The sequence below is a fragment of the Sinohyriopsis cumingii genome, chromosome 15 (assembly GCF_028554795.1).
Source record: "Sinohyriopsis cumingii isolate HCF-2022 chromosome 15, ASM2855479v2, whole genome shotgun sequence".
NCBI classification, from domain to species: Eukaryota; Metazoa; Mollusca; class Bivalvia; order Unionida; family Unionidae; genus Sinohyriopsis; species Sinohyriopsis cumingii.
In genome coordinates this window covers 29,661,701-29,674,884 of record NC_142975.1, presented here as the reverse complement: position 1 = coordinate 29,674,884, position 13,184 = coordinate 29,661,701, and the positions used below count along the sequence as shown (strand labels likewise).

The following is a 13,184-nucleotide window of genomic DNA, read 5'->3' as shown; positions in this document are numbered from 1 at the left end:
TTGTCTATGCCCCTGGCGTTATATTATTATCTTATTTGTCTATGCCCCTGCCATTATAGTATTACCCTATTTGTTTATGCCCCTGCCATTATAGTATTACCCTATTTGTCTATGCCCCTGCCATTATAGTATTACCCTATTTGTCTATGCCCCTGCCATTATATTATTACCTTATTTGTCTATGCCCCTGCCATTATAGTATTACCCTATTTGTTTATGCCCCTGCCATTATAGTATTACCCTATTTGTCTATGCCCCTGCCATTATAGTATTACCCTATTTGTCTATGCCCCTGCCATTATAGTATTACCCTATTTGTTTATGCCCCTGCCATTATAGTATTACCCTATTTGTTTATGCCCCTGCCATTATAGTATTACCCTATTTGTCTATTCCCCTGCCATTATAGTATTACCCAATTTGTCTATGCCCCAGCCATTATATTATTACCTTATTTGTCTATGCCCCTGCCATTATAGTATTACCCTATTTGTTTATGCCCCTGCCATTATAGTATTACCCTATTTGTCTATGCCCCTGCCATTATATTATTACCTTATTTGTCTATGCCCCTGCCATTATAGTATTACCCTATTTGTTTATGCCCCTGCCATTATAGTATTACCCTATTTGTCTATGCCCCTGCCATTATAGTATTACCCTATTTGTCTATGCCCCTGCCATTATAGTATTACCCTATTTGTCTCTGCCCTGCCCCTGCCATTATAGTATTACCCTATTTGTCTATTCCCCTGCCATTATAGTATTACCCTATTTGTCTATGCCCCTGCCATTATAGTATTACCCAATTTGTCTATGCCCCAGCCATTATATTATTACCTTATTTGTCTATGCCCCTGCCATTATAGTATTACCCTATTTGTTTATGCCCCTGCCATTATAGTATTACCCTATTTGTCTATGCCCCTGCCATTATAGTATTATCCTATTTGTCTATGCCCCTGCCATTATAGTATTACCCTATTTGTCTATGCCCCTGCCATTATAGTATTACTCATATGCATCTGACTGTCAGATTATGCATGGTGTCGTGAAATTTGTTTCTACTAAAAATGTATGAAATTTCAAACAGCATTTTATCTTACTGTCAGTTATTTTACAATATGTGCATTGCGTAAGTTGCCCCCCATTTTACACAAAGTTTTGTCTCCCCATAGTTATTTTTCTAAGATGAAAGACTGAAATTTTTCAGTAAGTTTAAACTGTTTCTGAAGGATTAGTTGTCAAACAGACGATATATACTTGTGTGTTGATATGAATTAACCAGAACTGTTCATGTGTTTTATGTTTTTTTCATCACTATAACCAATTAGAAATTAAGAGTTCTGATGTTTTTGTCAGTGTAGCGAATACTTATTCAGGGGAGGAAATTCCTTGATAGAAAGGAAACATTGGATATGATACTTCAAGAAACAGTTGTTGGAGTTAATATAAACGTTGAAGAAAGTATTGTACAAGGCTCAAGCTCCCAAGCTGGTGCAATTGTTTGTTTTATCTTGAATGCATAAGCAGATACGGCATACCCTATTCTCTTGTACAGGTCAAGTCCAACTGCAAGCAAGAGAGACCCCTGATCTACTGTTGCATTATGCGATGGTAGATTAGGGTCTGTGTTGTTTCTTCCACTGATCACTCCTATCTAACAGCTCAGACCCAGTCCTGCCAGCACATTATGCGATGGTAGAGAAAGGGTCTATGCATATTGCAGTTGGACTCAGTTTATATGTGAGTATAAAGGGTAGATAACCATTCGTCAGACTGATTAAATTGGTGTCATCCTTGTATGTATTTCTATGTTAAAGTTTTTTAGTACTGTTGATACACACTTATTGTTGAGTCCATCTGGAAACAACACAGACCCAGATCTGCCATTGCATTTTGCACCAGCAAATCAAGGTCTGCATTGTTCTACTGATTACTTATAATAAACAACACAGACTCAGATCTGCTGCTGCATAATGCAGCTTGCCATTGGACTCAACTTATAAGTGAGTATATATGGTAATTGCCTGGTTCACAAATGAGATATGGGATTCCATGAAGCCACTTTTGGGATTGCAGGTGATAATATGCTAACAGCGCTGAGTGTGGCTCGGGAGTGTACAATGGTGGAAGCAGCAGACATAGTTATCCATGTACAGGCATACTTCCCCAGCGATAGTCCAACACCCAGGCTAGAGTTTACATATGATGAGGATTGTGAGAGGCAGGTAGAGGAGGTCTTCATTGACAAGGTAAGGAACTAGACAATTGTGGAAAGAGTAGTTCTTTTATTATTTGTTGGCAGTGAGGTTTCTTAATCTTTATATCTTTAATTCTTTATTGTAGATCACAGACATTGAACCTGTCAAACAAAAATCAGGGAACCATTCTATCCATAAAAATATGCAGAAATGAGGATGTAGGAAAACATTAGGTTGACACCCCCAAAGAAAAATTTTAGACATTTTCATGGGTACTTAAATTTATGATTTTGCATATTTGTAGATATTTAATTTCATGGAATAATTTCTACCAATACTTAAAAGAGAAAATACAAAAGAATTAAACTATGCCAACAGCAAACAGCTTGAATATTGAACAATACTACTACAAGTATGAGCACAAAGAAAACAGTTGTCAAGATAAGTCACTTACACTGTTTTCTTCTGAGTGTATAACATTAATTGAAGTCAATGCAACCAACAACACTGAAAAGAGACTACCACCTGTATGAGCAGTGTCAATATTTGATGTGTTTAGAGCACATTAGTGTGTCAAATAAAGCGACAGACAATGGAATCTTGTTTGTCCCTACTCTATGTACAAACCAGCTTCAGCCACTAGATTTGACAATAAATAAAGATTACAAATAAAATCAAATCATAAACTCGTAACTTATGTGCTAAATAGGCCTTGAAGGCCATTGGGAATAAAATAAGGTGAGGATCAGTGTACTGTATTAGTGGACATTGCAACTTCATTAATGGAGCCAATTAATGCTGAATGGATAATTGCTGCTGATGTGACAGTGAGTGAATGATTGGACCCAATTATCCATGACTTTGAGAAAGCTGGACTTGTTTAAGTCTGCAATTTTGGAATTATTTACCTGACAAGCATTTGTGTTTATCAGGAGACTTTATTGTCATGACATTGATACACTGGTTTTGTCTGAAAATCAGCAAAGTGTGAGCATCAATACTGTGATGTAAATTAGTGTATATACCTAGTGATTTGTTAGTAATTGTGCTTCAAGTAATATCTCAAGTACTGTATAGTGTTTGTTAATTTTGACTAAAATGCATGGATAAAATGATATGTGGAAATTCTGTCAAAAACAGTTGTACTTGAATGAATGATAAATTTGAATAAAATATTAAATATAACTTTTGTTTGCTTGAATCATTTATTATCACAATATGTAGATAGTATTTAGTTAGGCCTTTAAATTCATAGTTCGGGATAAATCATAGTCCATGAAAATTGGTACCCACTTAAAATTTTTGATACTACAGTATTAGAGTACACTTGCATTTTATATTATGATACTACAGTATTAGAGTACACTTGCATTTTATATTATGATACTACTGTATTAGAGTACACTTGCATTTTATATTATGATACTACAGTATTAGAGTACACTTGCATTTTATATTATGATACTACTGTATTAGAGTACACTTGCATTTTATATTATGATACTACAGTATTAGAGTACACTTGCATTTTATATTATGATACTACAGTATTAGAGTACACTTGCATTTTATATTATGATATTACAGCATTAGAGTACACTTGCATTTTATGTTATGATACCACAGTATTAGAGTACACTTGCATTTTATATTATGATTTTCGTTTTTAGACATTGAGCTTAGCAGGCACTGTTGATGTCATTGTTGAAAATCTTCACGGTATTCTCATATTTATGCTATCCTTTGGTCAAATAGTCTTTTTTGGGGGGATCATTGTAAAGCTCAAGAGAAAATGGGGTGGGTGCATGGGTGGGTGGAGAGAGATTAATGCATTTTCTTTAATACAAGAATGAAGAATCATTTGGACCATCATATGATAAAATGGATGTAATTGTACCTCATAATAACCTGCTATATGCAGCCAGTACACAATTAAATACATATTTTACCTCATTAAATGTTAATGCCATATAACCAGTCTAATTATTATGACTGGTACAAAATGGAAATCGAGTTTCAAGATTGATGTTTTAGAAATCTTTTTTATCTTGAAAATACAATGCTAAGTGTTCAGCAGGAAATGAGGTGGACTCTAACTTGAGATATTGACAAAGCGCATTGTTTCTCAGGTAGATGTCAAGAGATAAACAATATTGTACAAAATAAATTTGTCTCGATAAGGTTGGAGACAAATGAGGAGATTGTGTCCAGTTTGAAAAGAGAACTTTTGCTGTCCGATTTATATCAGACAATCCAGGAAAGGCAGTGTGTACTCTATGTGACAGTGTGTACTCTGTGACAGTGTGTACTCTGTGTGACAGTGTGTTCTCTATGTGACAGTGTGTACTGTGTGACAGTGTGTACTCTCTGTGACAGCATGTACTCTGTGACAGTGTGTACTCTGTGTGATAGTGTGTACTCTGTGACAGTGTACTCTGTGTGACAGCGTGTACTCTGTGACAGTGTGTACTCTGTGTGACAGTGTGTACTCTAATGACAGTGTACTCTGTAGAACAATGTGTACTCTATGTGACAGCCTTTGCAATCATGGTGGCAAATAGTTTTGATCTCATGTAGATCGTACAAAGATGTTGAACTTTCACTCAAGTTTGGACTTATTTCTCTTGTTTCTCTTTATTCTGATCCCTGTGATAATTCAGGGAATAGCATCAAGAACATTGTTTGTTATACATTTATTCACTTTGTTTCCTTAAGTATGATAGAGTAAAAGAGGTATTAGTATGGCATTTCACAGGATTAGAATATAACTGTTGTCTGATGTTCCTCTTCAATTCTTGACTTCCAGGAAACTACAGTGATAGAGATAGATGACAAAAAGAAATTTCATTTTGCTGTGACAGGAAAATGTTGGGCTGTTTTGAGGCAACACTTTCCAGATGTTTTGTCCAAGGTAGAGTATGTCACTACTTATAAGTCTAAACCAACTGTAAACTGCACATACTGAGAGCTGCACATACTGAGAGCTTCACATACTGAGAGCTGCACATACTGAGAGCTGCCATTGCTTAATGTGCAGGCAGAACTAGATTTACATAAATTGTAAGAAGTAATCAGTAAAACAGCCTAGACCGTGATCTACCTATGCATTATCAAATGGCAGATCTGAGTCTGTGTTGTTTGCAGTTGGACTAGACTCATAAGCAGGTATAAAGGAGATAAGAGTACTATTTAGCTTTCATTATATAGTAACTATTTAACTGTAACTGTTGGTAAACCTTGCTGCAGATTGCTATTTGTTTGACAATGCAACCTCTCTTATATCTACCAGTAGGATGGAACATTTTTTTTTTTTTTATATGAGTTTTGTAATTAGAAACTGTTGATCTATTTATTAGAAAACGATAACATGTGATGCCCATACTTTAGTTGAATAAATGTTCTGACGGAAATGAATTCCACATGTGTGTATGTGAATATACACCTCTCCCTTGATAACTCACACACAAAAGGGTCCAAAACATCGACCGTGCTATAAAGAAGCATGTGAGTTACTGAGGGACCTCCAAGAATATAAGAAGTGATGCCATTCTCCAGGACATGGAGAAAACTTGTTTTATAATTGAACTGGGAATAATTATCAATTAAGAGCAGTTTCTAATGAAGTAGTTGTTTTTTCAGTCTAAATTGCCTTTATTTTCAAGGTGTTCCACCTCTGAAAGATCGTTTACATTATTCCAACTGGTTTCAACATCCTTCATGTGTAAGCAAAAGCACTACTTTTTGTTGTTGTTCATTAGTCTGGTTATTTGTTTCGTATGCATGTGAATTGCACTCTGCATTGGCACTTAATTAGGTTCTCAAAGAAATGCTCGTGAAAATAGCTGTTATGATAGAATACTTGATCATCTATGATGATTACGCTTAACTGAACTAAAAGATAGAACTAAAACATGAATTTCACTTGCTACAAAAGCTTTTTTATTTAGCTTTTATTTATTAAATTGCTACCTCCAGTTAGTGAATTTTTATTAAGCAAAATTTCATTATGTATTGTTATTTATGGTGTGCAAAGAATGTAGTTTGGAAAGAAAATTAACAAAATATCTGACTTATTTGTTGAAGATTGATAATGTTTATTCAAATTTGCAGGTCCTCTGTACCATTTTTGAAAATAAAAATATATCAGGGTTTCAGTTTCTTGTTTTGATTGAGATTTTCTTCACATTCAAAACAAGTAGGGGTCACTTTTGGGCATATTTTCTTGTAAAAACAAAATGGGATCCTCATCTAACTCTGCATTATTAGCAGTTCACAAGTTACCGAGTGAGCGATGTATTGTAATATGTCCGTATGTGTAAGCCTCCATCCATCTATGCATTGATCTATCATTTCTTCTTTTAACCTGAACTTCATCTTCACCTAGATGGAGAGGATAATTATCCTTGGTCCGATGTTTCATATTGTTATGTCTTAGATGATAAATATTCTGTTTATCTGCGTCAGGCAGGTTCAGTAGAAAGTCGCTATGCCACTACTGTTTTTTTCTGAATTTCAAGCTTTTGATTGGGAATGTTCTCTGACTTTCCACACCAGTGTACATGTCCACATATCTTTTGTCATGCAGGAAAGGTAAGAAGAAACTTGGACAACCCCAAGATGTGGGTAGGGGTTTGTCAGAAATATAAACAAAAGTGAATATTTTGAGATAGCTTCATCTGTAATTAGAGTTTGCAATGTATTTGTTTTGATAGATTATCTTTAATGCTGTCTATAGGTTACAGTGTTGCACGAAGGGTTCAGTGGGACAAGTGTTTCAAATGGGAATATTATTTAGAAAATTCAGGTGTGTTGTACAATAGCAACATTTTGCTTTCAGATTGCTGTGAGAGGAACAATATTTGCTCGGATGTCTCCAGACCAAAAGGCACAGTTAGTAGAAGCTCTTCAGGAACTTGGGTAGGACCCTTGTTTTGATCAACAACATTAACAAGCATTTGTATTTTTATGACAGGATAAAATCACATTTTTCAGAATATATGTAGATGGGGCCTTGCTTCATGGTAAAAAGAAAATCATCCATCAAACTGGTCAATAAGGACTTGTATCCAAGCTGTCAAGAGTCCTTGAGTGTCAGGAGTGAGAACATGTTCAAGGGGGTGGCATTAAGGACTTGTATTCTCATACTGCATCATTGGAGGAGCATATAGTGTCACCAATATCAGTTCATCACTTTCCGTCCCATTATGGTTGCCACTATCATTTAACACCCTTTATACATATCAGGGTTGACTTATTCATAGACCACTATCATATAATGCCCCATTATGTATATCAGGGTTGATATATTTATAGACCACTGTCATATAACACCCCCATTATGTATATCAGGGTTGACACATTTATAGATCACTGTCATATAACACCTCATTATGCATATCAGGGAAGACATGTTTATAGACCACTGTCATATAACACCCCATTATGCATATCAGTGTTGACATGTTTATAGACCACTGTCATATAACATCCCATTATGCATATCAGGGAAGACATGTTTATAGACCACTGTCACATAACACCCCATTATGCATATCAGGGTTGACATGTTTATAGACCACTGTCATATAACACCCCATTATGCATATCAGGGTTGACATGTTTATAGACCACTGTCATATAACACCCCATTATGCATATCAGGGTTGACATGTTTATAGACCACTGTCATATAACACCCCATTATGCATATCAGGGTTGACATGTTTATAGACCACTGTCATATAACACCCCATTATGCATATCAGGGTTGACATGTTTATAGACCACTGTCATATAACATCCCATTATGCATATCAGGGAAGACATGTTTATAGACCACTGTCACATAACACCCCATTATGCATATCAGGGAAGACATGTTTATAGACCACTGTCATATAACACCCCATTATGCATATCAGGGTTGACATATTTATAGACCACTATCATATAACACACCAGCAGATCTTATGATGCCATTTTTTCTCTATTAATGAATTTGCAGGATCAATGTAGAGACACAAAATATAGTAATCCTGATTCATCATACATGTATGTTGTCTCAATTTCTTCCTATAGTTTCAGAGAACATATCTGTACCTGATTTGCTTTTGGAGATTCATTGTTTCAGTTGTACTTTGATCTAATAGCAAAGTACTTATAGTCAAAACTTAGGATGGATTTGAGAGTAATTGTATGAAGGAAATACGGCCTGTTTGTGTTTTTTTATTGTGAAGTGTAACAAAATTAATTTCAAAAACGAATAAAGAAAGAGAATATGGATTTTCATTTTCATCTGTTAACATCCAGTTAAGATACATCATAACACTAATTCATGTAATTTTGGTTGCTTTTCATGCCCTGTTGAAAGGCCCCAACAGTTACCAGATTGTTTCCCCTTTTCTCATTTGTAAGGAGAGACAGTCCCAGATTTACTAAATCTATGAAATCTCAATTTAATTTCCTTGCATTCCAAGACCCATCTGCTTGTCATTGATTGCTGCATTTCAGCCAGATTTGGCATGCATCTTTAGATAGTTGAGACCCTGAACTAATTTTGTTTCCAGCATTCCACAACATCTTGCAAGAGTTATAGCTCCTGATTGACCATTCTTCTAATTTTGGTTCCCATAGCATAATTCTACTAAGTTGTATTTCAGCCAAATTTGGCATTAATCTTTAATTTCACATTATCATCTTGTAGAGCTATGATTACTTATCATTCTGCTTTTAGAGGATAACTTTATTAGGCAGATTTTGCGTGCACCCTGTAGTAATGAGACCTGAACGAGTTGGATTTCCAGCATTCCATGCCATCATTTAGAAAAGTTAGGGGTTTTTCATGCTTCTTTGCAAACTTGGGTTTTCCGAATTTCGGAGATGAGGCTGTCTTTGATGCACCCATCACTACTAGCTTCAGATGTGGGAGGTCGTGGGTTTGAACCGCAGTCAAGTCATATCAAAGACTTAAAAAATGGTACCAACTGCTGCCCTGCATGGCACTCAGCATTAAGAGGTTAGTGTTAGGACTAGTCATCTTGGTGTCAGGATAATGTGACTGGGTGGGACATCATGCAACATGTCTGCAGCATGATGCCCCAGTGCTAGACATCACTATAAACGGCCGCACTGCAGACATCATAGTGATCTGACTGAAAAATTGTTAAAGCTACATTAAAAATCCAAATTGTTAAAGCTACATTAAAAATCCAAATCACAAAGACAGACACACACACACATACACACTACTAGCTTAACCCTTTACCTCATAGAGCATAGTGACAAAGTGCAGCTCGCTATACATAGAACACAGGTTACCTAGTCGACCGCATACGCATAGCTTGCCTGTGAACTATTAAGCAATGTAGTGTATGTTACGTTTAACAGCAATTTTAACCATTTTACATTTTTGGTACACATCTATTACATGTGGAACAATTTAAGAGTAAAGTCCGATTGTTATAGCTGTGTAATTATTTATCACGGAAGAATTTGTTATGTGCTTTAAAATCTGGAGAGAATTCGTTCACCGTCATGTCAGTGAGGCCGTGTGACCAACTGTAGAGCTGCCATTTCTCATACTTGAAATTTACAAGTTTTTCATCTGTGTCTACATCACTAAGTCATCCAAATTTGATAATTTATAAAAATTAATTGCAGCCTATGTCAATATCAGAGCCTTTACCTAGGTTATTGAATCTTTCATAGTTGTGATTCTAATCATGAAAACTTCGTAAGTACTGAATGAAATCCGCGACCGCCATTTTGGAGAGTGGAGATTACGACCCAGTTACTTTAAATAGCAGATATCGACCAGAACATAAACAGTGACCACGTGATCTGACATAATTGTCATTCACAGAAATGAATGTAGTATCTAATAAGGGGTTTTCCCCGAAGGTGGCGCTACGAAAACCGGCTTAAAATGGCTGATGTTTACAGCATACGTCAAAAGGCGCTTCGATGCGACTTTTGTAGAGGCGTCCAAAGACGGTTGTATGAGGTAAAGGGTTAATAGTAAATCTTATGAAAACAAATAAGGAAGCAGAAGGAGGGAGAGAGTGAGTGACACTTTGTTATGTGCGCATAACTTTGCAAAAATTGTAAACAGTACTTAATGATTATCCCTTTACCTCATGCAAGCGTCTTTAGATGCCTCTACTTCATTCGCAAGGAAGTGCCTTTGGACTCCTCTTCCCCGATTCGCATACAAGCATCTTTTGACGCCACTACACCATTCTCACAGAAGCACCTTTTGACACCTGCTGTGTGGGTCTGTGGTTCTTCCTGGTGTTTTCCGGGGTTCTTCCTCCACCATTAATACTGGCCGCCATGCATAGCCTATTGTGTGCTGAAATATGGCATTAAACCCCACAACAACAACAACACCAGCTGTAAACATCAGTCATTTTGAGCGGGTTTTCATAGTGCTACCTTCAGAGAAAACCCTCTATTAGATGCTACATTGCTGTGAATGACCATTATGTCAGATCACGTGGTCGCTGTTTATGCTCTGGTCGAAATCTGCTATTTAAAGTAACTGGGTCATAATCTCCACTCTCCAAAATGGAGGTCGCAGATTTTGTTCAGTACTTACTGAGTTTTCACGATTAGAATCACAACTATGAAAGCTTCAGTAACTTAGGTTCAAGCTCAAATATTGATGTAGGCAGCAATTAGTTTTTATAAATTACCACATTCAGATGACTTAGTGATGTAGATGCAGACAAAGAATTTGTAAATTTCTAGTATGAGAAATGGCAGCTTCATGCGGCTTCACTGACTTGACGTTGAACAAGTTCGCTCAAGATTTTAAAGCACATAAAAAATTCTTCCATGAAAAATAATTACACAGCTATGACAATCAGACTTTACTCTTAATTTTTTCAGTGCTTAATAGATGTGTACCAAAAATGTAAAATGGTTAAAATTTCTGTTAAACATAACATACACTGCACTGCTTTACAGCTGACAGGCGACCTATGTGTATGGAATCGAATAGGTAACAGGTGTTCTGCTTATAGCGCACTGCACTGGGTAACATTGATATATGTATATCGAAGTGCTTAAAAGCCATGCTCTCTGTGAGGTAATGGGTAATGCAAAACTATCACTAGTGGGGAGTTTGTACAGTAATTGTCAGAGATGAACAACCACCATTGCACAGATTATTGAATTGACTGACCTTGGCTCAAGTCATTTTGTGTCACAAACCCTTTTAGCACATTGGGAGAGCCAGTTAGTTTAATTTGTACAGCCAGTTCATTTCAAGTTAGCTAAGTCAAAGAGGTATGTATTAAAGAAACAAAATTTCTTTCACTTTGTTCCCTTGAATGAGATGTGAGCAAATGGCATCTACCTTCAGAACCACAATTGGACATTCTAAGTTGTGTAGTCGTTCATCTTTGACACAGCCTCACTGCATTGCAGATGCAAAAATTCAGTAAGATCTTTTGGGAAAGTTTGAACACAATGCCATCTAGTTTCTGATGAGTACTGTTATGACTGTATGGTCTTAAACTATGTAACAGAAAGAAATTGAAACAATCATGTCAACAAACAATTCATTTCCCTAGAATACAAAGTGAAAACTCAAACAACACTTACATCAGTGTGAATTAAATTCCAAATACTCCTGAATGTCTTATTGTAAGTCCAAAAGTAGCAAATGTTCTGAATAGATTCCTAAAGCTTTGAATGTGTTGATGTACCAATAGTCTTGACTTTGCTGATGTACTAAATCTTGAATGCGCTGATACACCAATAGCCCAGAAGTATCACAATATTATCCAGACTGTCTTGGAATGAGTCTTCAATAATCCTAAAGTAGTATTTTTGTCCAAAACATCAATGAACACTTTTTAATTCTGAGGAATAATTTATATAAAGAATTCCTCTCAGATTATATCTGAAAGCTACCATAAATCATTAAACAGACTGAGCTTAACACAGGAATGAATAATTTGTTTACCACATACTTTGTATACAATCACCTGACTATGTATCAGAATGCATAGGATGTGGAAAATTCCATAAAATTCATAAACACGATGAGGTCTTGAGCCTAAGTTCAAGTAAAAGTCATGACATAAATCAGGTAGACAGTAACATTTCTTGGGGGGGGGAACTTGAATCCAAGAACTCTATCCCCAATCACAGACAAAGGTCAAGCACACAATACAAATTGAGTATACATAACAGTATTGAAATTAAATATGTTGACAATTGCACAACCTTCATACCCACAACTGAATTATTGAGAGCAGCAAAGTCTGCGTCTAATTTAGAGACTGATCATTTCATTTTCACCGGGTCAGTATTGGGACCTGACACTTTTTCCCACCCCACATATTTTTTTCTTGTCCCCAAAGATTCTCTTTTTTTTTTCAATTGATATAATGAATATAAGTTCATTTTTCCCATAAAGTAGAGCAAGAACATTTTTTTCAAGTTATTTGGGGATTCAAAAATTGTTTAGAAAATAATTGCAAGCCCTCTCTGCCCATATTAAATAATTGGTAGGTTGTTAAGACTGTACTTCACAGTCCAGTACATTGTAAAGACAGAAACTTGGTGTATTCTTTTAATGTCTCTCTAATTGTTATTGCATGAGTGTATGCACATGTAATATATGATGATGACAAGTCTACCAGATTCTTTTGTTTACAAGTGTATTAAATACTTCCAAGAAAACAGATTATTTATTTTCTTCAGATTAGAATTCCAGTCATTTTCTAAAGTCTTGTATGAGTATATAAATTATTATCAGTGTACAATGTTGATTTTTGGGTCAAAATGCACTGATCTCCATAGGACCACAAAACACTTTGAGTCTCAAAAAGTCCCAATGCTGTCTGGAAGGTTGGTAAGTATGGATGTTTTACAATCAAGCATGGCCCCTTATCTATTTTGAATTGAATTGAACCATACATTTAAGAAATACATATAATGTCACTCTTTTATAATCTGTACAAAAAGTAA

At 35.8% G+C, this 13,184-nt stretch overlaps 1 protein-coding gene across 1 annotated transcript in view; it reads left to right on the top strand.

Moving 5' to 3' along the window:
- LOC149781476 (polyamine-transporting ATPase 13A3-like) overlaps window positions 1-13,184 on the top strand; it is a 218,998-nt gene that overhangs the window by 149,908 nt on the left and 55,906 nt on the right. Inside the window, exons 21-23 of the mRNA XM_089935567.1 lie at window positions 2,083-2,255; window positions 5,011-5,115; window positions 7,042-7,121. Of these exons, the coding sequence (XP_089791693.1) occupies window positions 2,083-2,255; window positions 5,011-5,115; window positions 7,042-7,121 (358 nt within the window). The remainder of the gene's footprint in view (window positions 1-2,082; window positions 2,256-5,010; window positions 5,116-7,041; window positions 7,122-13,184) is intronic.